The 26,836-nt window shown below is 40.1% G+C and overlaps 2 protein-coding genes across 3 annotated transcripts in view; one reads left to right on the top strand and one right to left on the bottom strand.

Moving 5' to 3' along the window:
* Window positions 1-19,629, top strand: LOC103187496 (transmembrane 6 superfamily member 1). Of its 2 annotated transcripts, XM_007907021.2 has the most exons (11): window positions 2-277; window positions 1,922-2,025; window positions 2,239-2,336; window positions 4,144-4,247; window positions 6,941-7,023; window positions 7,963-8,081; window positions 10,322-10,426; window positions 10,822-10,914; window positions 11,963-12,082; window positions 16,620-16,823; window positions 19,569-19,624. In XM_007907021.2, exons 1-10 carry the CDS (start codon window positions 186-188, stop codon window positions 16,809-16,811), a joined length of 1,110 nt encoding a protein of 369 aa, XP_007905212.1. In that variant the 5' UTR covers window positions 2-185; the 3' UTR covers window positions 16,812-16,823; window positions 19,569-19,624. The 2 variants fall into 2 exon arrangements, with proteins under 2 accessions (XP_007905214.1, XP_007905212.1); XM_007907023.2 differs by lacking the exon at window positions 16,620-16,823 and having other exon boundaries at window positions 1-277; window positions 19,569-19,629.
* The window catches only part of hdgfl3 (HDGF like 3), a 22,356-nt gene continuing 14,742 nt past the window's right edge, over window positions 19,223-26,836 (bottom strand). The window contains exons 4-6 of the mRNA XM_042344047.1: window positions 25,061-25,222; window positions 22,764-22,916; window positions 19,223-19,743 (exon numbers count right to left, since the gene is read on the bottom strand). Of these exons, the coding sequence (XP_042199981.1) occupies window positions 19,738-19,743; window positions 22,764-22,916; window positions 25,061-25,222 (321 nt within the window). The 3' untranslated portion in view covers window positions 19,223-19,737. The remainder of the gene's footprint in view (window positions 19,744-22,763; window positions 22,917-25,060; window positions 25,223-26,836) is intronic.

Here is a 26,836-nt window from a genome sequence, read left to right on the forward strand (position 1 = left end):
CAGCTGCCAGCAGCAAAAGCATTCAGACCTTGGAGGGTGTGACTTGAAGTCACACGTCTGGCAGAATAGTGTTAACAAATTGCACATTTCAATTGCAAGCAAACCTCCTGCAGCCTCTGGGCTCGTCGGTAACAATATTTCTGATTGCTATTGGTTTTTTTTTCATTATTAGTAGTGGAGCAGAAATGTCAGCTTCTTCTGCCACCAGAGTGTTTGTGCTCTCTCTCCTGTCCATCCCAGTGACTTATCTGTTCAATTTTTTATCTGCAAATAACAGGTAAGTGGCTGTTCGTTTTCAGGTCTTTTTTTACTGTACAGAAATGTGTTTAAAATGAGGAAGAGACGTTACTGTTAAAACTTCTCCAAAGCAGTCGGTAGCGGAAGGCATTCACTAGCTCGTCATTTGTGCTTTGTGGTAACATAAGAAAGAGAGAAGCCCTAATGAAACTGTTAAGTGTTATTTTCAGAACAACTGGTCGCAGTGTCAACTAAACGTACAGAGAGCACACACTGTTTTATTTTAGTGTGAGGAGGGGAGAATGCCACCCATATATCCCCAACATATAATATAGTAATAATCCTTCCATTTGATATAGCGCTTTATCGGATCATCGAGATGTCTCAAAGTGCTTCACATGTTATGCAGTAAAGTGGATTGACTGTGTATTTTGTGGGCGAAATGGCAATATGTTATCTCGAGAATTTTTATTTTGGTCAGCCAGCCGGTTGTCTGACATGCGCAAAAATCCATCAACACGCTTAAGAGTATCCAAACCAAACTGAGAATTCCATGCATCCCACCTTCATATAATAATAATAATAATAATAATCCTTGCATTTGATATAGCGCTTTTCACGTCAGGAGGACGTCCCAAAGCGCTTCACAGAACACACTGTAAAGTGAATTGACTGTATATTTGTGGGCGAACGCTAGAGATAGATTGTTGGAATGGAATGCGCACTCTCTCCCCGGAGGGATGCATCCTGTTTACCTAATTCCGGAAAATATCGGGAGCAGGTTGCCAAGAGTACTGCTGGAGTCTTATTTATCCAGCTAAAACTGCGTAGCTTGCCATTGAAAGCACTTTATGGCTCATACACTTCCTCTATCGGAACTGGAATTGTTTACATGTATAACAACAACAACAAAATGACATTTGTAAAGCACCTTTCACGTCGGGAGGATGTCCCATGGCACTGGACAGTCTGTGTTTCGGACCCGAGCTGGGGGTCGGGATTGGGAAGGGTGGAGGGCAGGGGGGAAGCAAGGTGATCGAAAGCACGGTTGAAGAAGAGGGTCTTAAGATGGGTCTTGAAGGAGGCAAGTGAAGGGGCGAGGCGGAAGGACTGCGGGATGGAGTTCCAGAGGGGAGAGCAGAGTGGCAGAAGTCAATGGTGGGGCGGGCGAGGCAGGGGACATGAAGCAAGCCGGGGCCCACTGAGCGGAGGGAGCGTGCAGGATGGTGGGGGTAACGTGTACAGGAGCGTAACTATCAATTTGTCTCTAGTTTGAGATATCTTCCTCTGGATTTAGAAGAGCACCTTGTATGTATATAGTGCCCTTTGTCTAAAAGCACTTGCCAATGGGAGCAGTGGACACTGAGCAAGCAGAAGGGAGAATGTTGAGGCGACCAAAAGCACAATCAGAGATATAGTATTTTGAGAGAGAATTTTGAAAGTGAGTTTTATTCATTTCTTTCCAGGAAGTTGTCTTTTCTTACTCAAGTCTTAAGGTTTCACTAAAGACAACAAAGAGCCACTTATGAGTAGAGATGTTGAATCCAGCCCTAGTTGGTAATCACTGTGAATGGAATAGTCATCTTGGAGTTATTACATATTCCCATTATTCATGCCTAGTGATGTTTTACATCACATGAAACATTTTGTAAACAGATTAACTGAGTTTATTTTCCTTTAACAGATCATGGACAAACCTTATTGCTGCGACACTTATCTTGGTTTCTGTTTCATTAATCGCGTTTCTTTTGGTAAAACAAAAACCTCCAAAGGATTCCTTATTCTATCGTGAGTACTTACTGTGAGTTTATATAATAAAAAGATATGAAACATGGAATTATCATGTTGTACAACCAATGTTGTACAAATTGCATTGATGTAACATTTTTATCTCAATATAATTCAAGCCAACTGAACGTTTTGCAGAAATGTTGAAAAAGATCAGAATAGAGTCAATTTATTTCTGTAAATGATATACATGTGTGTTTTGTTTCTTTGCAGTCTTTGCAGTTTTTGCATTTACTAGCGTGGTGGACCTCATTATAGGACTTGAACTAGATGGACTCATTGATGGATTCATGAACGTTTACTTGAAAGAGGTAAACAGACACGTTTTACTCACCGATCTTGTCATACTGTAGGTGTTGGTCATCGCTAATCTGGGTAGAAAAACATGGGAGAAGTTCTGCTCTCTTTGTCATAGTTGTGTTGCAGTTATTTTGCTTGCATTAGAATAAATGGTGAGATATTCCACCTGGGTCTAGATTTTCTCTATTAACTTAACATTTTAGGATGTGGAGAATTTGACAACTTGCTGAATTCAGTCTTAACTTTGAGTCCGTTTTCTTACAAGAAACTTACAGAAAACTGATTTAAAAAATAGGTCTGAATTTAGAAATGTACAATTCTGAGTGCTTTATGCTATATTAATAGAGTAAATCTAGACCCAGTTGGAATTTCTTCCCTGACATGACTCTTCTGCCAGTGCTGCATAGAGAGTTGACACAATCGTTTTTATTACATTTCTCTTATTATTTGCTTTAATTTCCAGGATGACTACAATCTCAATAACCAGATTCCTAGGTAGTTTTAAGGCTGAACAATCATTCTTAGTTGATTCATTTTATCTATTTAGTATTAACATTTAATAATGTAAATTTGCAATAAAAAAACCCAGTAGCGGCAATGTGTCTGCTATTTGATTCAGCAGCCAGTTAAGCGTGTGAAATAAAGACAGCACCAATATTAATGGCTTTGCATTAGGTTAGAACTCTAACTCATGCAGTTCTGAGAAAAAAGAGAGGAAAGTTCACTATGAATTAACTCTCAGTGTTGCCAATGCTGAATATTTCACAAATGAGCACTTTGGTATTGACATCTGACACTCTGTTTTGTTACTAACCTTAGCATTAACACAAATGCCCATACAATTGTTGATCTGAACACCAATGCAGATTTTCCTTGCAACCAAAGCAATATTCCGACAAGAAGTGCACATTTAAGGCATGACTGATTATAAATAACTTTGCATTCCACTTAATATGCATTGAAAACAAATTGTAAGGATGCCATTTGCTTGTAACAAGAAAACAAATCTGACTCAAACTCCCAAGAGGGGTTTCTTGCAGTTAAGTCATTGGGAAGCTATTAATAGCTTTTTGCGGTGACGAGGTAAAGAGAGGGATGATGTCCAGGAAGACTGGAATCTTTTTTATTGATTTCTTTTGGCAGTAGGCCCATCTCTTGATGATTCACTTTTCTTGAATTTCTTTTTAGGTAGTGGCAAATACATTCATTCTAATGCAGTTATGTTTCCACAAAGAACAGATGAGCTGTGTATGACAATGAGAATATTTAAGAAAACTGAAGGTGAAAAAAGAGGACATGAGAATAAAAAACTCATCTTGCAGAATAAATGCATATAGCAGAGAGTTAGAGTAAGATTCAGATTGCCTGATCCTGTGTAATCCATGCCAGATAACCTAATCCGAAAGGGGAAATAAACATATTTTTCCTGCACAGAGCTTTGCTTGCAAAGCACGTAAATTGAGCTGGAAGGGGAGATGAAATCTATTAACCTGTACATTTCAACTCCAGTGCAGATATGAAATACCAATACAGTCTGTTCCAACAGCCACCCCTTGGCATATAGCAATGCAGAGGGAATACGATATTTAAGTAGAGATAATTGATGATTAAGAGGGACATTCTGAAAAGCGCCAGCAACTCTTCTGCTGAGGAATTTTTGTGGATTTGGGCAATAGCTTTTGGAAAACAAAGAACGAGCAGAAAGTGTCTCTTCTCTCCTCACTTATCTCATATCACTAATTTTAGAGGAATAAAAAAATTGAAGCAAATACTTATTGTTGATTTTCTGTACAATCGCTTTCTTTTATTATTGTGCAGGGAGAACCTTATCTGAGTACAGCCCATGGCCACATGGTTTGCTTTTGGGATGGTTCAGCTCATTATTTGATGTACCTCCTGATGGTGACAGCTATAGCCTGGGAGTAAGTTACTTTTTAACAATGTTCAACTTCTTAACCATTCAAAATCAATAAATAATTAGCTGTTGTGTAACCAGCAGTTCTTGTTCTGGAACGTTAGACAGTCAAATACAAACCATACCCTCAGAACAAATCAGCCCTTCGGGAAGGAAGAGGAATTTGTAAAGGAGAAAATTCAAGCAGATACAATACAATATAGATGGTCTTTTTAACATAACCCCAAGTACAATACTGTCAAAAATTGAATGATAAAGAGGATTTTATTGAAATCTACTGGCCTAATGTGGGTTTACAAACACTTAAAATTGTGAAAGCCTCAGTTGCAAATTTCTTCATTGAAGTTCATTAATGTTAAAGTTTGTTCTGGTATCTTTCCTGAGGAAAGTATGCATACTCTTATTACACTCCACACTCGACACTCTTGCCCCCATTACCTCCCGTACTGTCTCCTACTCTCACTCCTCCCCCTGGTTCACCACCCACCTCCGCTCACTGAAGAGCCAGGTGCGGGCCGCTGAACGCACCTGGGTCAAATCTGGCCTAACGGTCCACCGACAAATCTGGCTGGACCTCCTCAAAATCTACCGCTCCACTCTAGCCTTGGCCAAGTCGTCCTTCTACTCCAGGATAATCCTGGAGGCGAAGAACAACCCCAGGCTACTGTTTTCTACCACATCCCGACTCTTCTGTCCCCCCCGCCACTCCGCGCAGGTCATCTCCTCCAACCTTCACTGTGAGGAGATGCTGGATTTCCTTGAATCCAAAATCAAGGGAATCCGCTCCGCGGTCACTTCCCCTCCAACATCCACCCACCTCCCAACCCTCCCTCCCACACTCCGACTCCTACACATCCTCCCCTACACACTTTCGTACCCGTTTCCCCACCCTCTGTCACCAAACTCATCCTATCCCTGAAACCCACCACCTGCTCCCTTGACCCCATCCCCACTCCACTCCTTATCTCCCAGCTCCACCTCCTTGCCCCACATATCACAGGCATCGTCAACCTGTCCCTCTCCTCTGGCTCTGTTCCCATTCCCTTAAAAACTGCCACCACCACTCCCACCTTGAAAAAACCCTCCCTTGATGCGTCGCAGCTATCAAGCTACCGGCCCATCTCCAACCTCCCCTTCCTGTCCAAGGTCCTTGAACGAGTTGTCGCCTCCCAGCTGCGCTCTTTCCTCTCCACCCATTCATTATTCGAACCCCTTCAGTCGGGTTTCCGTGCTGCCCATAGCCCAGAAACTGCCCTGGTCAAGGTCACCAATGACATCCAGACCATCTGCGACCAGGGCTCCCTCTGCCTCCTCGTCCTCCTCGACCTATCGGCAGCATTCGATACGGTCTACCACGCTATCCTCCTCCACGGCTTGTCCTCCTACCTCAACCTTCAAGGCCCTGTCCTTGAGTGGTTTAGGTCGTACCTCTCCCACCGTCTTCACTTTGTTTCCACGAACGGCTTTTCCTCCAGCCCCCGCACTGTCTCGTGTGGTGTCCCTCAGGGCTCTGTCCTCGGTCCCCTCCTCTTCATCCTCTATATGCTCCCCCTTGGTGACATCATCCGCAGACATGGGGTTAATTTCCACATGTATGCGGATGACACCCAACTCTACCTTTCCTCCTCTACCCTCAACTCCACGACCACCGATGTCCTGACAGCCTGCCTGTCCGACATTAAGTCCTGGACAAGAGACAACTTTCTTCAGCTCAACGTGCGTAAAACTGAGGCCCTCCTGATTGGCTCGCGTCAGCGCCTCCGCACCTCTGGCGCTGACAGCATCAGCATCCAAGGCTGCACTCTCCACCTCTCAAAGCCAGTCAGGAACCTCGGTGTTCTGTTTGACCCTGAGCTGTCCTTTCTCCCTCATATCCGCGCCACAACTGGCACCGCCTTCCATCACCTCCGGAATATCGCCAGTCTACGGCACTACCTCACCCCTCACGCTGCTGAAACTCTGGTCCACGCCTTTATCACCTCAAGGCTGGACTATGGGAACTCTCTCCTCTCCGGCCTTCCCGGCACCTCCCTCCACAAGCTGCAGGTCATTCAGAACTCTGCAGCTCGTGTACTGTCCCGCACCAGGCTTCGGGACCATATCACTCCCACCCTCGCTCGCCTCCACTGGCTCCCCATCCCCCAGAGGATCGAATTCAAGATCCTCATCCTCACCTCCAAGGCCATTCACGGCCTTGCTCCCTCCTACCTCTCTGACCTACTATCCCCCTACCTACCTGCCCGTACCCTCCGTTCCTCTGGCTCCGGTCTGCTACACATCCCCCGCCCCAACCGCCCTACCATCAGTGGCTGGGCCTTCAGCCTCTCAGACCTTAAGCTCTGGAACTCTATCCCCCAGTGCCTTCGCCGCCTCCTCCCTTTCCTCCTTCAAGGCCGGTCTCAAGACCTTTCTCTTTGACCGTGCCTTCAGCTCCCCTCTCGACTCTCTACCCCCTCGTCGCTCCCTCCCTTCCCTCCCCTCACCCTGATCATTTCCCCCCTGTTCGGGTCCTGACCCAACTGTACAGCGCCTTGGGATGTCCTCCCGACGTGAAAGGCGCTCTATAAATGGAATCTTGTTGTTGTTGTACACTCTTAACAACACTGGGACAAAATTTTAGATATTCCCTAAAATATTCTTTGTCTTAGTTAGCCTTGCAGATTGACACAGTCTCTGAATATTATATTTTATGTTTGACAGACAGAGTTACAGGACTATTGGCTTATATTGGGTTGGTTCGATTCTAATGAGCACCATTGTATTCTTGCCTGGAAACCTTGTTGGTAAGAGCAACACATTTCTCTTTTAGCCCCCACCCCACCACCCCTCAATATGTCAGAATGTCTTTTGACAATTTACATAGCATATTGGATGTTGATGTCACAGAAACATATTGGTAAGCAATCAAGTCAGGATTATGTAACAGAGAGGATACAAAGGGAGGTGTGGTTGAGACATTAAACCCATCTGCCTGTTCAGATGGATGTTAAAGCTCCTGTGGCATATTCCAAAACATCAGAGAACTTCTCCTAATGTCCTGGCTAGCAATTTTCCCAAGTAAATTGATCAATCACTTCATGCTTGTTTGTGGGCCATTGCTATGCACAAATTAGCTATTGGTTTTGCCTACAGATACAGTCACTCACACTTGACTGCAATTCCCTGTGAAGCTCTTTGAAAAATATTAGGGTTATAATAATAATAATAATCCTTGTTTGATATAGCGCTTTTCACGTCTTCTCGACGTCTATATTTCTCTATTTCTCAACGTCTCGGGTTCTATATCAAATGCAAGGAATACTATGATTAGGCAAAATTGAAGATTTTTAAAGAACGAAACATCAGAGCAATAGACTATGATTTTGTCCAATGGTTCCTTACTGAGTGCGAAACTCCTCATTTATGAGTGTAGCACTCCTCATGTAGCAGCATTCTGCTTTCATTCCATCTCATAGAAGATAATTGATGCAATACATTTGGAATATTTAAACTCCAAACATTGAAACTATGCATTGTCCCATTTCCTGAAAATGAGGATAAATGAAAATATTAGCATTGTAAAACAAAAGGCATAACAATTAGCCTGGCCCATCTAATTTGGACTGGCAGCAACATTAAACAAGGTTGTTGGGAAAGAAAGATGGGTACTCTGTTACCATAACATTTGCAATTTTGCACTCAGACGCTTAATTTTTCTTCTTTATTTTTGACGCATTCAATAGGTAAATATGCCACAAAATTAAATCCAGCCAGTCTCCTGAATATTCCTTACATTGTTCTTCCTATCTGGGCTGGTCATCGAATTTATAAACAACCTTTGAAGAATGAATCCACACCCAAGGTTAGTGACTCACAATAACTATCAGATATTTACATTACGAATTGAAACTTGAGATCTTAAATCATGGGATAAGCCATGGACAATCTCCTATCTGAGGGTAGGTCGTGCATAAATACAGCCAAATTTCTCTATATTTATCCAACAAAAATCGAATTCCCTTTCAAATACTTTAATGGGTTATGCTACAATAACCATTTGTTGTAAAGCATTTTATGTTCCAACAGTTCTCTATCTAAAAATAGTTCTAAGCTCTTAGTGAATACATTAGTTTCTACTTGTTCATACCCAACTGATAAAAAACTTTAAGTTTTATCCCTGTCTTGCTTTTTCACACGCTATGATTGATTTGCTTCGGAATTTCCACCATAAATACTTTACAAATGTTTATCCTTTTTTAAAGGAATTAGTAAATATAGCATCAGTCGCCTTTTCTGGGAGTCGGTTCTCATAAATTTATGATTGAACGCAATGATTTAAAAGCTTCTTTAGATCAGTTTTTACAATGAATAAAAAATAATTATAATGAGCAATTATTAAGAAACCTCTCAGGCAAATGTTAAAAGGTCTAGCCAGGAGCTTTCCTTAAAAAAGTCTTCCTGGCACTGTTCAGTTTATTTCTGTATATGAGTGTCATCATTGCTGTGCTATTTTACATGTTCTTTGTGAGCTATCAAATCTAAATGTGGAATGTAGAACATAAATGTTTCTAAGGGGAACTCTAAGTGTTTAGATTTGAAAAGCAGCTAGGCTTGCTTTAGCTCCCTTATTGTGTTTGAACATGTAGCCAGACAAGCACAAAACATCCTAGAATCTGTGCATTTGTTTGCTATCAATTATACAGAGGATGATTCAGGATTTAAAGTCATTATTTATTCATAGAATAAAAATTCCAGGAACTTGGAGGCCTATTCTTTATGACAATAATATGGGAATAAAATCAGGAGACGGTGGAATGCAAATCCAAAAAATACATGTATATTTCATATATAAGTCCTTTTTTTTAAGAGGGGCATGAAAATTGAAAGTCATTTCACAGATATAATTTTTTTAAAAATAGAAATAACAGAAGGCTTCTATGTGGCAATCAGTCTAAAATGAGACTATAACATGTTAGCAGTTCAATGAAAGATGGGATTTGTTTCCTGTAGTACCTGGTGATCAAAGATGTGTTAAGGTTCAACTTATTTTTTAATAATGGTCATAAGGCAATATCCACGTCTTTCTGAAGTCATTGAACTACGGAAGGAGATTGTAAGTCTAAAGAGAAGAGTCACTAGCCACCAGCCGAGAGGAGGTCACAAGGTAGTCTATATTCTTGGTAAACTTCATGTTGTAGGGAGCCTCATTAAGTTGCAGAATGAATATTTCTCTTTGCGTCAGCCAAGAAGGCTACAATATACTCCATAGCTTCTTTAATACTCACTGGACCAATTCCATCTGTAGCCTGCAGCTTCCCTGCCACTTTGACGGAAGGCTGAGCATCATTTGTTGAAATCGTCCATCTGCTCCTGTTGTTCAGAGAGGGCACCATTGCTTTGTTCGTCAGGTGTAGTTGAGGGGAGGCAATAATTCCAAGCACCATGGTCTTGCAGATACGATGGGGATTACAGGATCAGCAAAAGTGAAGTAGGATCCTGGAGGAAAGAAGAAACAGCTGTCAGGGTGTCAGCCAAGAGATGCTGGGGTACATTCGAAGACTTTCCATAAGTTTCACACACGACAGGATAGGGAGCCACTATGGAGATCACAACATATCTCTTAGCGATCAGTGATGGCATACATTTTGAAGAAACATTCTTCCCTTGCTAATGAGATCCAAATATCCTTCCTAAAGTATGAAACCACATCCAGGTAGATGATTTGGGATGCTCATTTGGATATTTCGAAGAACTGCTTTTATTGAAGCAAAGGAACTGTTCTCATCTGTCAGCTGATCTAGTCTCAAAGCAATCGTTTTAATATATTAAAAATGTCTTCATGTGAAAGTTGTGAGTTACATGTTGTTGTCGTTGAATCAGCTCTATAAAAACATCGGTGATACTGTAGAATATTGGGCATCATACTTGGAAGAATGCTTATGTTAAAATTAGAAGTTTAGCTTGTAAAACTACTTGTGCCACAGATTTTAAACAAGATGTTTCCATGTGGATCTATTTCTTACAGAAAGTTGGGAACAATTAAATGTAAAAATAACACACTGGTTGATTTGAAGCAAAAGCCAATTTTTCCTATTGTTTCAGGCTATTGAAACTGCTCAGAAGAAGAATTTGCTACGGAGACCCCTAGACCTATTATTTACCATCTATCTCCTGTTTGCCATCGCGTTCAGTATCTTCAGAGGATTGGTAAGAAAAGTATAATCAGTGGTACTTTTTAAAAAAGTAACCAGAATAACATATTGATGCTTAAAAATGCCAAAATGTTTATGTACTACGAGATAACTGCTTCAGAAATCTGACTTTACTCTTTGTGAAGTTACTGCAAATTTATTAGCCTTTTTTCAGTAATGTACTTAAACATTAATTCATTTTTATAGCTTTAGAATTAATTTAACAGCAAGTGCAAGCAAGAAATTTATTGTAAATCGTGCAATAAAGATCGAAGGATGGAGTCTGTTTATTTCCAAGATAATTTGCTTGCAAGGTGGAGAGCATTGTGTTCTGTTCAAAAATTGTATTGAGTTTGACATTCTTTCCTTCTGTGACTTCACAAGTCTGACGCACCATTTTATTGACACTAGGTAGTTTTGGATTGTCCCATTGAGATGTCTCGACAATACCTACAGCAACAAGAGCCATACCTGAAAGATCCTGCAGCCTACCCAAAGATACAGGTGAGGCCGGCTTGAGATTGCAGTCAATTGGCAAGCTAAATTTATGCAATAAAAAATCCTACATTTTATATTGCACTTGTCATATCAGGGGAACATCTCAAAGCTCTTTACAGGATGTATTGCAAAGTACAGTTACTGTATTTTGTACAGGCAAACAATTTGCATACAGCTGAGCCAGATTGACACCTCAATTTCTTTCTTCAGACGGTGCTTAATATGCTTAGTACCACAGATAACCAAATGTATTGTTTAATGACTGATCCAACTTATACATTATAATGATAAAACTGCTAAATTGGGAGCTGGTCTAGGTGCCAGAGCTAATCTCATCTCAGGAATAACACGTGCATTTTGATATGACTTGCAATTTTCAACTGGAGTTTCGAACGTGGAGTTTCAAAAACATTTTAGCTTCCTGAGTGAGAGGAGTGGAGGATTCTTCTTGTTTTTTTACTTTGGGGTTGACCAGATGAAGCAATGGCCTTCACTAGTCCTGTACAATTCTGTATTAACGTAATATCACACAACATCCATATCAATCAGTGATCAGTGTGAGTGTTAGAGACTTATCGTCCAATATGTTAGTGTCTGTCTGTCTGTCTTCAGGATCATGACTAGAATAGCACAAGATTTGCCAGCCTTCAAGCCAGATCTCAGTATTTTATGGCAGCCACATAAGCATTGCAACTGGACCTCAATACATTAGTAGAAAACAGCTTGCACTGAATATCATCAGTGAAACTTTATATTGAGCTTCTCCCTGGAATCTGCTCTTTATGTACAGTTTGTTAAGTGTAGAGTTATATGTCACTTGATAAACTAGGCTTTCTGGAGCAAACATAAGACAATGGGACAGCTCTGGACTAACACAAATTACGTCAGATCATTCACATATATTTCTCGATGTAGTTGACTCAGACTGGATTTCTCTGTTGTGTTGCCCAAAATAGAGGCAAATAAACAGTGTTGAAGGTAACTGGCCACAGTACTGTTTTTTGAGGCCTGATCATTATTCCTCTTCAAAATTGTTTTTTTCTTTCCATTTCAGATGTTGGTGTACATGTTTTACACTGTCCCTTTCTGCATCATTTCCCTTTATGGTCTTTCAGTTCCTGGGTGTTCTTGGCTGCCTGACTTTGCTCTCCTTCATGCTGGAGGACTTGCACAGGTAATAAAAATGCTTTTGCTTTAGATTTCTTTTCATCTGATTCTTGTGCGATATTGTACAGCAGAAAGCTTTTTAAAAGCAAAGGTAAGTGTCATTAACAAAGTGTGCCCTCACCCACTCCCTTCCTGACAGCAATTACTGATAGTGAGGTATGTTTCCACAGCACTGATGGTGCCTTGGTTAAATGGTTATTCCTCAAGTGTGATTATTGGCATGGCTATTGAACTATCAGGGATCATCAAGGAAAAGCCTACTATTTTCCACACATGCACTTTTCAGTAGAGGATCACTGAACAGCAACAACAGCAATTACAACTTGTATTTATATAGCGCCTTTCATGTAGAGCAACATCTTGGCCTCAGTGAATGACTGAGGGAACCTATTCCCCTCTCTGCTGATACATGTTTGAAGGGTGATCCACAGGTGTTTTGCCCACAAAATACACAGTCAAACCACTTTTCAGGATATCCTGTGAAGCTCTTTGAAACATCTCGATGACGTGAAAAGGCTCTATATCAAATGCACGGATTATTGTTGTTTTTATCATCATTCTCCCCCTTTTGCTTTTACTCCCTTCCCAGGCTTCTAATGAGGCCATGAGCTGCCAACATTGAGAAACTGCAGTAAAAGGACAGCTTCTTAACCCACTGCTGATGCCACTGTTTAGGGTGAATGTGAAGGTCACTTGGCACAGAATCTTCTCCTAGCAGAGCCTGTTTCTTTTCAACTTTCCTTCTTTCTCAGACGTCCATTTTAGGCGAAGAAATAATAAGCATAAACAGATCTTGAAATAATAATGAGAGGAATTGGAGAGCTCATTGCTTTGTGTTGAGTGGCAATGACTCTAATAACCCTTTCAAAGTGCTGAATTTAGCTGTCCTTCAGTGTGATCTTGGAAAATATTTGCGATACATACTTCGTCCGTTTGCTGCATATTGTTGCTATCTCTCCTCTTAGATTGTGTGACTAACTCTCAGCTGAGGAATTCTAACACCTAAGATCAGCTCCTGCCAAAAAAACGACACATAGTGCAAATAAGCAAAGCACATTTTAGGAATTGAACTGCTCTCTTTTTTTTAGAAAAGCTCCCTTTTATCAATTTCTCAGCCAACAAACTATGAACACGAAGTGGAATAAGAGAACTAAATTTCTATATGGTCACAAGTCTTACAAGATGGAGGCTATTTAGCTACAGAACCCTTCTGACTAAGTGACATCTCCACACTAGGAAAAAGTACATCACATTTTGATATCTGGCTTATCCCAACAAAACTTCTCAAGGTATCGACCAGACTGACCTCTGTCCAAGAACTGGCCTTGATCACACTCCATTCGGACCATCCTTCTCCCCAGCCTAACATTATCCTTGTAATAGAAAGAAAATTGAGGGGGGACATGATCCAGGGGTTTAAGATGACCAAAGATATAGATGGAATAGAGAAGCAAGCAAGATACTTGGCTTAAGACTGTCAGAGCAGGTTTAAAATTAAAGAGGCTCTAAAGGGGTTAAAAATTAGGGACTCATCACATTGCAATTGATATCCAGAGTGGACGCAAAACTGTTTTATCAAGTTAAAAGCTGGACATTTGCGGATTCTAGTTTACAATATTCCAAGCATTGTAGCAGGCAAGAGTTCAGTAGCTTTTGACTCTGTGTTATTGAGATATGGTTGTGTGAGGAGCAGGCTTGCTTTAAGACTGAATTAGTTCAATGAAACCTTTCAGATGTTACAGACAGTCATAATGGAACATTAGCAGATCGCATAATTCACAAATAGAGGTTCAATAGTGCTGTTTGTCTGTTAGATTGCTGAAGTGTTCTTTATTGTGTATTACCCCAATATAACTACAGTGGTTCACAAGGACACTTCATGGTGTTTTTTTCCCCAGCAGATTCGACTGCCACAATTTATCATGCTGCTTTCTGATACCAGAGCTGCATGATTAAATAATGCAGTATATCCAGTTAGATCATTGTCATCATGCAAATACTATGATACTTAAATTACAGTCTGGGAAGCATATTTCTATGTGGATACATTTGCCAATTATTGCAACAGAAATAATGCACTCTTTTAAAATGTAAGCTCCAGCTCACAAAGCCTAGTTCAAATATTGGGAGGCTAACTGTGTGGATAGTGGACTTGGCCACTGTCCAATAGCAGTGCATTTGCTGAAGATTTTATCTTGGTTTCCGTTGACTGCAAAAACAAATCTTTATTGCTTAAATATATAGATTAAAGTGCAGTGATCCATATTGAGGATTAAGACTTTTCTGTTTGGTATCTAAAGATCAGAAAGAGAAGGGAATAGAGTGGTATAGTATAGGCAGGGAAATCGGATGGGTGATAATGTACACAAATGCAAAGGATAGGATGAGTTTATTGGGATTGTGTTTTACATCATACAGATTGCCTCAATTTACTTTATTTGTAACACTGAAGTCTGACAGGTTTAGAAGGCTTAACCTTCATTTTTAAAATCCATCCTATACAAGTACTCCAACCCGCCTCTTAAAATAGATTCCATTGTTTAAAATTATTTCTGTGAGGTTAATGGGTCTGTGCTACCCTGGATTAGTTTTGACCTATTTATAAAATATGCTTCCACAATTCTGCCTAACAGTTCCTCCATACAGCTAACTAGCAACACACAGATTGTTTTCCTGGTTATCTCCAACACTTTCCAGTTAGGACAGCCCTACAACAACAACTGCAACATGCACCTATATTGCGCCCTCCACCCTGGGTAGTCTCAGAGTGTCTCACAGCCCTAAACCACACAGGATTAAAGGGCTGTCTACACCTTAAAGTTTCATCGATTAATTAAACACCTAACAATGCCTTGAATTTCCAGGGTGACCCCACTTACCCCTTGTCCATTCTGTATTTCCAAAACCTAAGCATACCTGAATAAACAGGGAAAGAATGTAGATCAGGAATTCAAATCCTAAGGCCTATAAATGGAATGAAGGTTGGAAGAAAATGATGAGCTTTTTTTTGAAGAGCGGGGGATGAAAGAAAGGAGACATTGAGACTGGGAAAAGTGAGATCAAGGTTGGGATACCATCGTGGATTTAGGTAAACTAAACTTCAGGAAGAAAAATGTAAGCTGAAGTTGGAGTTGTACATCCCAACAGAATTAATGGATCTCAAGAGATTTATTTCACTGTAGATCTTATTTTTGATGAAGCAGGCAAAAAACAATGACATACCCAAACACCCTATCTTAAATGTCAGCTATCTACAATAAAAATAGTTGTGCAGACCTTGTCTTTTTGAAGTGCAATGTTTCTGAAGGTGCAAATCCGGGTAACCACTTCCCTTAGCATCTCCATTAACTTTGGCTAACTTTTAAGTGAACTTGTTTTTGATTTAGAATTTTTTTTCTCTTTAATAAAAACATTCAAATGGCCATCAACAACAACAAGATTACATTTGTACAACCTCTTTCACAGTCGGGTAGACGTCCCAAGGAGCTGGACAGTGTTCAGCAGTTCAGACCTGAGCTGGTGTCAGGGAGGGAGAAGGGAGGGGAGGGGACGGGGGGTGACCAATGGAATGGTTGAAGAGGAGGGTTTTGAGGCGGGACTTGAAGGAGGCTAAGGAGGGGGCGAGGCAGAGTAATTGGGGGATGGAATTCCAGAGGTTGGGGGCAGAGTGGCTGAAGGCTCTCACGCCAATGATGGGGCAAGTGGGTCAGGGAACATGGAGCAGGCCAGAGCCGGCTGAGTGGAGAGAGCGGATGGGTTGGTAGGGGAATAGGAGGTTGCAGAGGTAGAGTGGGGCGAGGCCATGGAGGGCTTTGTAGTTGAGGACCAGGATCTTGAACTGGATCCTCTGAAGGATAGGGAACCAATGGAGTCGGGCAAGAATGGGGGAGATGGGGTCACGGAGTTTGGTGCGGGAGAGGACACGGGCTGCAGAGTTCTGGATTATCTGCAGCCCGTGGAGGGAGGAGTTGGGAAGGCCAACAAGCAGGGCATTTTCATAGTCGAGCCTGGAGATGATGAAGATATGAACAAGAGTTTTAGCGGCCTGAGGGGTGAAGTAGTGGCGGAGTCAGGCGATGTTACGGAGCTGAGGGAAGGCCGAGCGGGTCATGACTTTGATCATCAGTCCTCCAGATATAACCAATCATTCACTTCCTGGCTGTTGTTGTCTGCAAATTGGCCTGTAAATACAGCCACTAAACTTTAGAGTAATTTCTGTGAAGCATTTGGGCATCAATCATTGATGTGATAAGGTACTATATCAAGTACAAGGATTATAGTAATATTAATAATCCTTGCATTTGATATAGAGCCTTATCACGTTTTCGAGACATCTCAAAGTGGTTCACAGAATATACTGTAAAGTTGAGTGACCATATATTTTGTGGGCGAAACGTGGCAGCCAATTGCGCACAACGATGTTCCAACAGTTGTAGATTGAGTGACCAAATTCATTGGTTTCAGAGGAGGTCAGAGTATGTAACATATTATTATATTATTGTTATAATTGCNTTTTTCTCTTACCCCTCCTGTCCTAATAACAGGCACAGTTTTCCCATATTGGAGCATCCCTTCATTCCAGAACCCCTTATGCGTACAGAGTACTAGAGGAAGCCCAGCTGTTCTTTCTAATAATAAATGTACTTTATGGCTTGATGCCACAGTTGTTAGCCTACAGATGTGTCAACAAGCCCGAGTTCTTTATGAAGGTACAAGAGGACCCGAAGACAAAGTAAAGTCTAAAGATGGTAAATGTTTTGTCAAGCTTGCATAATTTGTTTGCTTATTATGCTGCCACATGACTTGGGAGTGAATTGTTTAGGCAAGCTCTGCAGTGCTTTGCTCCGTGTTAATGAAACTCATTTTCTAGTTTGGTTTGAACACTGTGTTTCAATGTTTTACTATTGTTGAAAAGATTGCGCGGTCAAATTACAATATAAGTGCAAAGCACCAACTTCCTTAATTTGCTGTCTATATAGTATGTTATGGGCTTGCCTCTAATAATAGCCATAGATCCAGTGCTCAAATGGATGTTTACAAAAAAAATTTATTTGAGTGGGCAGAGGTACAGTATTAAACCAGAGTAGTTTGTTTTTATATAGTGTAAGTTATGCAGTTAGATTGATTTCTTAATGTTAGTTTTCTGTTCTGTATTGCAATATAGCCATTAGTTATATGAACATACACTTGCTGAGCATATATATATATATATGCAATGTGTTTATATATAGCTAAGTGTGTTCCCTTTAATCAGAATTCAGTGGTGCTACAGGTTTCTCTATGAAAACCTCAATGGTGCAGAAATGGGTTAGAGACAGAGGGAGGAAAAGAAACGACCTCACTAAACTGAAATGCTTGAAATATAAAACACTGGTGTTATAATAATAATCATTATGTTTGTAATAGGGATTTCACATCAGGAGAATGTCCCAAAGCATTATATTATAGGATATACTAGAAAATGGAGTGACTGTGTGTTTTGTGGATGAAGAAATTATCGTGACATGATCAACATTCAACTCTTCATAAAAAAGTGACCAAATTAACTTTAATACCATCTCATATTAAATCTATATATATATTAAAAAATGGCATCAATGACATTGGGGTAATCTGACATTCTCACCTAACAGCCAGACATTCAGGTAAATTGCTGATTTATGCTGAGAGTTGGATCTGAAACACAAGTATCACAGAGCGGTATAAAGCAGGGTGACCATATTTTGTAAACCAAATCTAGGGATACATATATAAAAAAAATGAACTCAACACAATTCCGAATGCTAGCAGTACCGGAGAAGTTTGTTGGATTAATGGCTGTATTTCTCTGATGAGTGTCTCTGTTGGAGAGTTTTATTGTTCTTGCTCAGTTTGTTGCTGTACACAAGACAGGGCAAATTTGATCAGACACAATATCTCATGTGGGGACTGTCTCTGGAAATCGGGGATGTATAAACACCGTAAAGGCTCAATGGGAGTCATGGTTTCATCCCATTTACCTGATGTATTTCACCTGCATAATTGTACTCCACCCCACCCCCCACCCCAAGGGTTTCTAAGCCCAGAGCTGTGCTGTTGAAGCAACCGTATAAATCCAGTTGATGTGCCAACACAGATTCACTTGGTGAGCCCTAATTATGGCACTGTGACTCAGAGCAAACATAAAACTGCCATTCTCTGCTGATATTCAGCTCCCTCAGGTGGCCAAACTCAGCAACTTCTCAAAGACTGCTCCCAGGAAAGCTTTCTGCCAATGTTAAGGATATTGTAACTATAGCTGAGTGATTTTTACCTGACAGCAGTAACAATTTTATTTTGCTGATTTTCTCCAATCTTAATAGTATAAGCATCCACAGACCCGACCCTGGATACTGGTACCTTCTGGGGGAGGGTTTTAGAACCAGGCAATGAGTGGCTGTTGAGGCTGAGACCAGAACCACATTTGAAAGGGAAATTGAAGATTAGAAGTGGAACAATCTGAAATAGACGGGGGAGCAAGCAGGGAATTGGTTAGCTCCAACGGAGAGCGAGCACCTGCAAAGGCTTGTTGGCCAAATAATGATAATAATAATCCTTGCATTTGATACAGCGCCTTATCAAGTCTTCGATACGTCTCAAAGACTTTACTGGCATTTTTAGCTAAATACTAGGGCATGTGAAAGGCTACTCAATATAGTTAATGGTCTCTGCTTGCATTTAATGTTATTGGTATAATACTTCTATTTCACATCGCATCTGTTCAAGTCAACATACAGCCAACACATTTTAAACACGGCTGGAGTTCTTCACGCACCTGTCACCTTCACGCAACCAATTGAGGTTGCAAAAAAAATATAAGTGATTCTCCGCAACACAGTAACAAGTCATCTCTGTTAAGGCTCATTCCCTTGCGCTTTACCGGTGATGTTTTGTGTCGGGGTGGGGGGGCTTTTTTTTTGGCAATAGAAATGACAAGAAGAAGATTTAAATATTTTAATCTGGAGGTTATTGGCTTTGCAACAGAATAGCTACCAAGTGCTCAGTGAGTGAAGTTACAGCTTTAGTAGTAACCCATTACTCCTCGCTATAGGGCCAACTAGCCTGGTGCTTCGGTAATCTCGTGTCCTCCACAAACATTCAGCCGGCTGCAAAATAAATAACGCCAATATTCGTGCATTCCATAAATTTATTCTACAAGTCATTTCTGAACAGGAGTAGAACAAGACATTTTTGTAAAAGGTACTAAATAAAATGCTTTAAAAAATCCTGTAAAACGGATGGCACACGTAGGAATAAAACTTGAGCTGATTACAAGAAGAAAAAAGTTTATTTTTCACATTTAAAGCAAGCATCAAAAAAATAAATATTGTATCCTTTCCCCCCCCCCCACCCCCGATAACAGAAGAGCAAACCTAGTATAAGAATGCTTTTGTAAAGTATGTATGAAATGTTCTTCACACAGTTCCAGAAGGGTAGAATGTAAAATAAAAGGCATTTTCTTGTTTTATTGGCAGCCATGTGTGTAAAACTATAATTGATAGCATGACGAAGAAAAGCCTGCACAAACCGCAAATCTGATGTCGACAATGGCAGAAGCAATGATTGTATGTATGTAAAATCCAAGAATACTTGACAGCCATAGGAGCTGCTTCCTCAGTGGTCTAGAGGCCAGTGTTCCGATTATTAGGTCTGAAATGAAGAATTAAGACAATTATTCTACATTAATAACAGCAATAATAAGCTTTCAATTTAACATGGCAACTTTCATGTCAGCAGGACATCTCGAAGCGTTTCACAGGATTTTACTATAAAGTGTAGTGAAGTAGGAGGCGAACAGCTCTCGACAGTATCATTCTGATAGAATGAAAAAAAGTAGAGTGCTTTATAACACTTAATAATTTCTAAATTGTGGTGTTTTCTTAATGGGGTATGTTAGTAATGACTCCAGAGACACACAAAGACAATCCTGACAGTAACTTGAACTGCTCCTGTTGAGGCATGGGAAACCTTGGTCTGTTGTGTTCGGGAGTAGATTGTGGAATTCCTTTGGTCAGCTCGATGAGTTTCTGGTTAGCAGCACACAGATTATTCTCTATGTATGACTCTGAAGGGGTTATTAGGGAATCCTGTTCTGAACCACCCCAAATAAAACCCCAATATATGCCAAATAAAATATATGCCCGATGACTTCTAACGATAGTCATCTGGGTTCCACAAACTATCTCGCAGTTCTCAATTCTGGGGGGAAAAAAAACATCAACTAAAGCTCATTAGTAAACATTTAAAATAAATGGCCTTTTATTTCCATTCTTAAAATTCCATTCAGACTGACTGGGTGCATTGAATTCAGTCTAAACAACTGCCTTAATCTCTCCAGAAACAATAAATATCATCTTTGTTTCAACTGAAGATGTTTCTAGCTTTATTTAACCTTTAAAAAATCTCCCAAAGGAATCAAGATGTTGCCTCTAATGCTATCAATGTCTTAAGGTTTTTAAAAATGCTTCTTCAATTACCAAAATGGAGAACAGTCAAATGATTTTGTTTTCATGACTGTGTTTTGCTTGATCTCTAGAACTGAATTAAAAATTCTTGTTCAAGCCTTCAGTAGATTACTTGCTATTTAAGTAAAATATTTATTATTTATGTAAAATTAAGCTTTTGCTTTACTGAAGCGTTTTGTGAGTACATAGAGTGCTTTAATACTCATTGTCATGTGAAATTCCCATCCAAAGGAGATTTAAGCTGTCTTCATGCTGAACAGTCGATGGCAAATCATCATGCATTTTGGCAGCAATTCAACAAAAGCAACAGTGATGACTTGCATTTATATAATTATACATTTATATGGTGGCCTTCAAGTAGGATAACATCTGAGTGCTGTGCTAGGATGGGATGGGATACTGAGCAGGGGAGAGATGGGGAACCATTGGTGATCACCAGCATAGTTCAAGGGATAGGCTTTAAGCAGTAGGACTTAAAGACAGATAGAGATGGAGCAAAGGGAGGGTGTTCCAGAGGTAAAGGGTGTCGGATCTGAAAGCTCAGCCACTGATGGTGGTGGAGATGGTGAGAGGAGGCATAGCAAGCCTGAGTTTGCCGAGAGGAAGGGACAAGCAGAGAGGGGTGGAAGAACATTAGAGAGATCGGGAAATTCAGTACCAAAAAGTACAAATGGGAACTCAAGCAGTGAGATTCATGCTGGAGCCCTGATTATTACAATTTCCACCCGCACAGCATAAACAATGTGAATCACACTGGACTCGCTCCCCCATTGTCCACGCAAACCGATCAACATCTTTTAAAGAGGCAATTGCACTTTAACAAACAACACTTAAAAAAAATTCCGTGCACTTTTCTTTTCTTCCCCCCCGCCCCCCCCCCACCGCCCCCCATTCAATGGAGAGCGGGAAATCAAAATAAGGAGTATCAAGGTATTTTTATTAAACAATGGATTTGAGTTTAAACCGACAGCTAGACCACGGCGATTTGAATCTGGAGCTTTGAGATTCACCAATGTTAACAAAAGAAAAGTCTGCCACCACCAGAATGGGTGGCTTAGAATTTCAGCTGTACAGAAATGTGGCACTGCTGCTGTAAACTGCGTGTAAAGCAGTACAGTTCCAGGCGTGTACATTTTCTGCTGTTGGGATCAGTGCTCTGTGTGGATTGATTGACACCCGTGGAAATAAACCCGAGTTTAACTATTGCAGCAGCAGCACTGTGGGGACTTGTGTTTATTAAAACTGTGCATTAATCTGTCTTCTAACAGTGCATGATCTCCACATCATACCAGGCTGGGGAGCCAGGGGGCAGTTTTATTGAAGCATTGGAGGAGCTGATAACAGATCAGTAACATTTGTTATGTCAGATTTGAACCTATTAATAGCACTGCCTCTGAGGATGCTTTGCCTACACTTGATTTGTCGGCCCAGACATAAAAGTGTTCTTCAAATACATTTAAATAATCTGATGAACACTCATGGACTAGCGCGCCTTAACTTCCACTCCATTTGCTGAATGCAAGATTTTTCCTCATTTGTTTGTTGTCTGCATTTTTGGGTAAGTGGATCATCCAGGAGTAACAACTGTAGGACAAAAAAATCAGTGGGACGACCTATCCTCTTAAGACTACAACACCCTTATCTTTTTTCCCCTCCTAATCCACATCTACTCCCAAATTCAAAACAATTCATCTTAACGTTCATGGGACATTGCTGGTGCAGATTAGTCGCCATGTTTATACTTATACAACCACATTAGCCTTCATTAAAAATAGAAAATATACAGACAATCCACTTCACAATATATTCTGTGAAACACTTTGAGACGTCTCGACGATGCGCTATATCAAATCCAAGGACTATTTTTTACTTATTATTTATTTTGAATCGGTTATATTTTGTAAAGTGGTTTGAGAAGTTTCCTTTTTAAATGAAAAGACATTACATAAATGCAAGTTAGTACTATCATGCTCCGCATCGCTGACTCTGCTTCCCATCGGGTAGTTCCCGTGGGTCAGCATGATGTACAATACTTGTGGCTCAATGTCCTCATTAGGAATCACTGCATTGTGGATCTCACTGTTGGGGGAGCTACGTATTTATTCTAAGTTATGACTTCCAACAACTTCCGAAATTAATTATGTACAATATAGTTTGCAGTAATGAGCAGCAACCTACGCCGAGAGTAACGTTAAACTCTCTTACCGCTTCATTCATTTTCTGATGTTCAGCAGCGTTTTTTGTATCACAAACTGCCTCCCCTGCTTCTGAACCGCTCTTATTTTCCTCCTCCTTGGCATCTTTGTCACCTTCTTCACCTTCCTGATCGGAGGATTTCCGTGACTGCTTTGCAGATTTCTGAAAATCACACCAAGCAGGCGATTTAAACAAACTCATCCTCCGTACTTTGGCACTGTCAAGAACATTCCAACAATATTGAATAAGGAAAGCACATTTGGTCCAACAAGTCCACTCTTTCAACAGACTATGTACATATAGACAGTTAATCTTTGGAGGTTCTTTTGTGCAATTCTTCAGTATTCATCCATCCTTAATTCACTATTCAAGGCAAGATAATTTACCAGAAGAATCTTATTACAGTATCTATTTACACATGCACAACTCAAATGACAAGAGTAAACAGGATTTGATAAGTTGCTCGTACCAGCTCTTCTGCTTTCCTATAACTTTGTGCTTGTTGTTCATGGTGTGTTAACTACCCACTGTCAGCTGTGCATAAGAGCTGGTACGAGCAACTTATTCCAATTACTCCATACAAAAAAAGAATGGGAATTAGTGCGTCACAGTAAGACAATCTCCATTAACAGACTCGAGTCCAAGACTCAATATTTTCTATGGAGTCCAGCCTTCTCAGTGGGCCATATTAAACCATGGGAAATAATAATAATATAAAACATAATAATAATAATGATAATAATAAATAATCCTTGCATTTGGTATTGCGCCTTATCATGTCAGAAGGCTGTCTCAAAGTGTTTCACAGGATTTACTGTGAAATGAAGTGAATGTGTATATTTAGGCAAATGCAGCAGCACAATTGTGCACAGCAATGTTCCCACAAACAGCCATGAAACAAGTGACCAATTCATTATTTTGCTCTCTTGCCTTCTTTAAGCATAAAAAAGGGAAGGGAATCAGCATTAAATCCCAGCTCAAATAACATACAGAAGGACAGCCTGTGATTTTATTTTGGTCAGCACGGTGCCTGACACACATGGAAATCCATCGTCATATTCAAGGGGGTGTCTGAGAGTTCCACGTGAAAGATGGCCCATTTTATCATTCAGAAAGAATAACACTTAGCTACCTTATTTGTATCATTTTAACTGATAACTAACAGAATATCAATGCATCCTCCAATGATGTAATTGACATGATCCGACCGGGATAACCTTTCAAGAAGGCTACTGGCAATTCCTTGATAATAATAATAATCCTTTTTGATTTCTCTTTAAAGACATTTGGCGTTTTAATTGTTCCAGGCTTAACGCTTCTTTGGGATCATCATTACACACTGCTGTGGCCATGATGGAAAAGAGCATATATCATTTCCAAGCAAAATGAGTTTTATTGGCTGTTCTCTAGGTTACCGAGTCGCATACTTTGATGAATATTCACCATCACAGTTCAGCACAAAATATGCTGCTATATGGAAAATGGTTCTCCAGCTGACTGATGATTTAGCACTACCTGCTGTGTTGCATTGTGCAGTGACCAATATTTCACACTCCTCTCATTACAACACTGATGAATTCTTCCAACGACCAAGTTTTCCTTCGCCCTATTGGAAGTTGTTAGAATGTTTCAAAACCTTGATACACATGATATATTCCAAGGTCCGAGTTGAGGAGCTCTTAGAAAGAAATGAAGAGACGATGCAAAAATAGATATTTCCCGACACATTTTATAAACACTGCATGTATAGTTACACTTTTGTATCCCCTCAACAACCACCAAGGAGATAACTTGGTTGCTCAACTCCTGGGCTGCTGTTATGCTATCTGACTGGCGTTCAGGCCAATTTGGGTGGCTGAATGTCAACCTGATATTAGCAATGTAGTTTGACCTGGTTGCTCAAATGACATGCCCAGCTCAATGACAATATTCGCTGGTTAAGATCTCAACCGAGGAGCTACGCAGGGTTAACTCCAGTTTTATTTGACTACAGGAATGTAAATTTCGGTGTCCACACCCCAGTCGCGCTATAAGTGAACTCTTGTTAAGTCGTACTCGGGGATTTCAAAGCAATTATTTCTTGCAAAATTGCACTTTCAATGTAATGCATTTAACAAAGGACAAAATAATAATAATAAACCTTACATTCGATGCAGCACCTTTCACATCGGGAAGACATCTCAAAGCGCTTCACAGGATATACAGTACTTTAAAGTAGAGTAACCGTGTTTTGTGGGCGAATGTCAATGTATTCACACGTGTACACCTGTATATTTACAGCAAATGAAAATGTTCTACTCCTTTACCTTAGAAGAAGCAGGTTTTTTTCGTTTGGATCCTGTTTTTTCACCTTTTCTTTTACCTTTTCCTTCCTCATCTATGATTTCGCCCCCTTCACCTTCACTGCTGGCATCAGCTGTATTCCCTCCTTCTCCTTCTGTTTCTGAAGAACTCTGTTGCTGTATTGCCTGAAATAAACACATAACATTGTATGTGTTTATGATAATACCTAAGTGCAGAACTGAACTGTTCAAAATCAACACACATTCCTAGAAACTAAGGGCATGATATTCCACCTAGTTCAGTGACTTTCATGACCTGCAGTTATTATACGGAAATCCCATTATAGCCACACGTGGCACAACATCACACTTGGTTGCAAAAGGAATTTCACCAGCTAAACGTCCATAGCAATTTTGACACTTCTAATTAGGTCACAATCTGGTCAGTTTGATTTAATCAGGCCTAAACCGAGTTTTCCTCACTGTGTGCTATTATAAGCTCGTTTGTAAAATGACCAGAAGCAAAAATTTGGGTTGGCGGAAATTGATTTTTCCAATCCCAAACTCACAAAGACAGTGAGCAAAATGTACATTTGATGTTTCTTCATTGTCCCTGGAACTCTATCTAATACCATCATGGGAGCGTCACCGCCTAAAGGATTATACCATCTTACAAAGAAAGTCTCCATCATCTATGGACAACGCAGAATGGTAATAAATGCCAGTGTCACCCATAACCGGAGAATGGGTTTAAAAAAAGCTTGCACTTCTGACCAGATAGAAAACTAACATAAACAAACCCAATATTGCCTGACAATTTTATCCTGAGGTGAATCTGGATGGAGAGAATATTGTGAGGACCTGAATTCAGTGTTTAATGAAGTCTTACTCCTTGAGTACATATACTGTATGTCTCTATGAATCAGATACAAGTTGTAACAAACTATTGAAGTTCAGGTACATTACAGCTAATACAAATATTGAAATTATTAGCATAATTATTGGATACAAACAGAATAATTCAGACTTTAGAATGTTTCTCAAAGTTATAGCTGGCAAATAAACTGAGAAGCGACCAGGCATGATATAACATCCACTGAAAAGTGGTAAAACAATAGCATAACGGAAATGGCAAAAAAAATAATTTCACTGGAAATTTGTAATGACAAGGGCCATTAATCATCAGCAACACTTCTTGACCACAAGCTCAAGGTGAGCAGTTAGATAGTGAGCTGCTCAAGCAAGTAACAGAGGAAGAAAGTTGTTTTAAATGATAACAATTCGTGATTACTATATCAGTGATAAGATGAACACATTAGGGATTAAAAGGACAAACAGAATGGCAGGCAATTTCAAATATGTATTTAGTGATCGCTTCTTAACATGTGTGAAGCAGGGTACAAAGGCAAATTATATTTAGCATCCAGTAACACACTAAAAATTGTTGCACGGTAACCAAGTGAGGATCACATGGATATCCTCCTGAATATGACATTGCAATAAAATTGTGGTCAAATGTAACAACAAACATGTTGAGACTTAGCAGAACAAACTCTGACACTACGGAAAGAGCTGTGGGTAAGATTAAATGAGAAGTGAGAAAGGATAGGGGTAAAAATTGCCTCCTGTATATTGGAGAGAAAAAAAACCAGCAGAACAAGAACCACAGTAGCCGAGCAAGATTAAAAATACCCTGAAAACTAAAAAAAGTTAAAGGATGAAAATAGCAGTGCTAAACCTGAATAAAAATATCAGCTTAGGAGAACTAATTCACTTATTAAAAAGGACATCAAAAAATGT

Source organism: Callorhinchus milii, unplaced genomic scaffold (assembly GCF_018977255.1).
Source record: "Callorhinchus milii isolate IMCB2004 unplaced genomic scaffold, IMCB_Cmil_1.0 Scaffold26, whole genome shotgun sequence".
Lineage (NCBI taxonomy): Eukaryota > Metazoa > Chordata > Chondrichthyes > Chimaeriformes > Callorhinchidae > Callorhinchus > Callorhinchus milii.

Excerpts from the sequence above, each read along its gene's own strand:
- LOC103187496 (XM_007907021.2), top strand. The coding sequence starts at position 186 with ATGTCAGCTTCTTCTGCCACCAGAGTGTTTGTGCTCTCTCTCCTGTCC. Across the intron at positions 4,248-6,940 it reads GTGACAGCTATAGCCTGGGA|ACAGAGTTACAGGACTATTG; the intron begins GTAAGTTACTTT and ends TATGTTTGACAG. Across the intron at positions 10,427-10,821 it reads TCAGTATCTTCAGAGGATTG|GTAGTTTTGGATTGTCCCAT; the intron begins GTAAGAAAAGTA and ends TATTGACACTAG.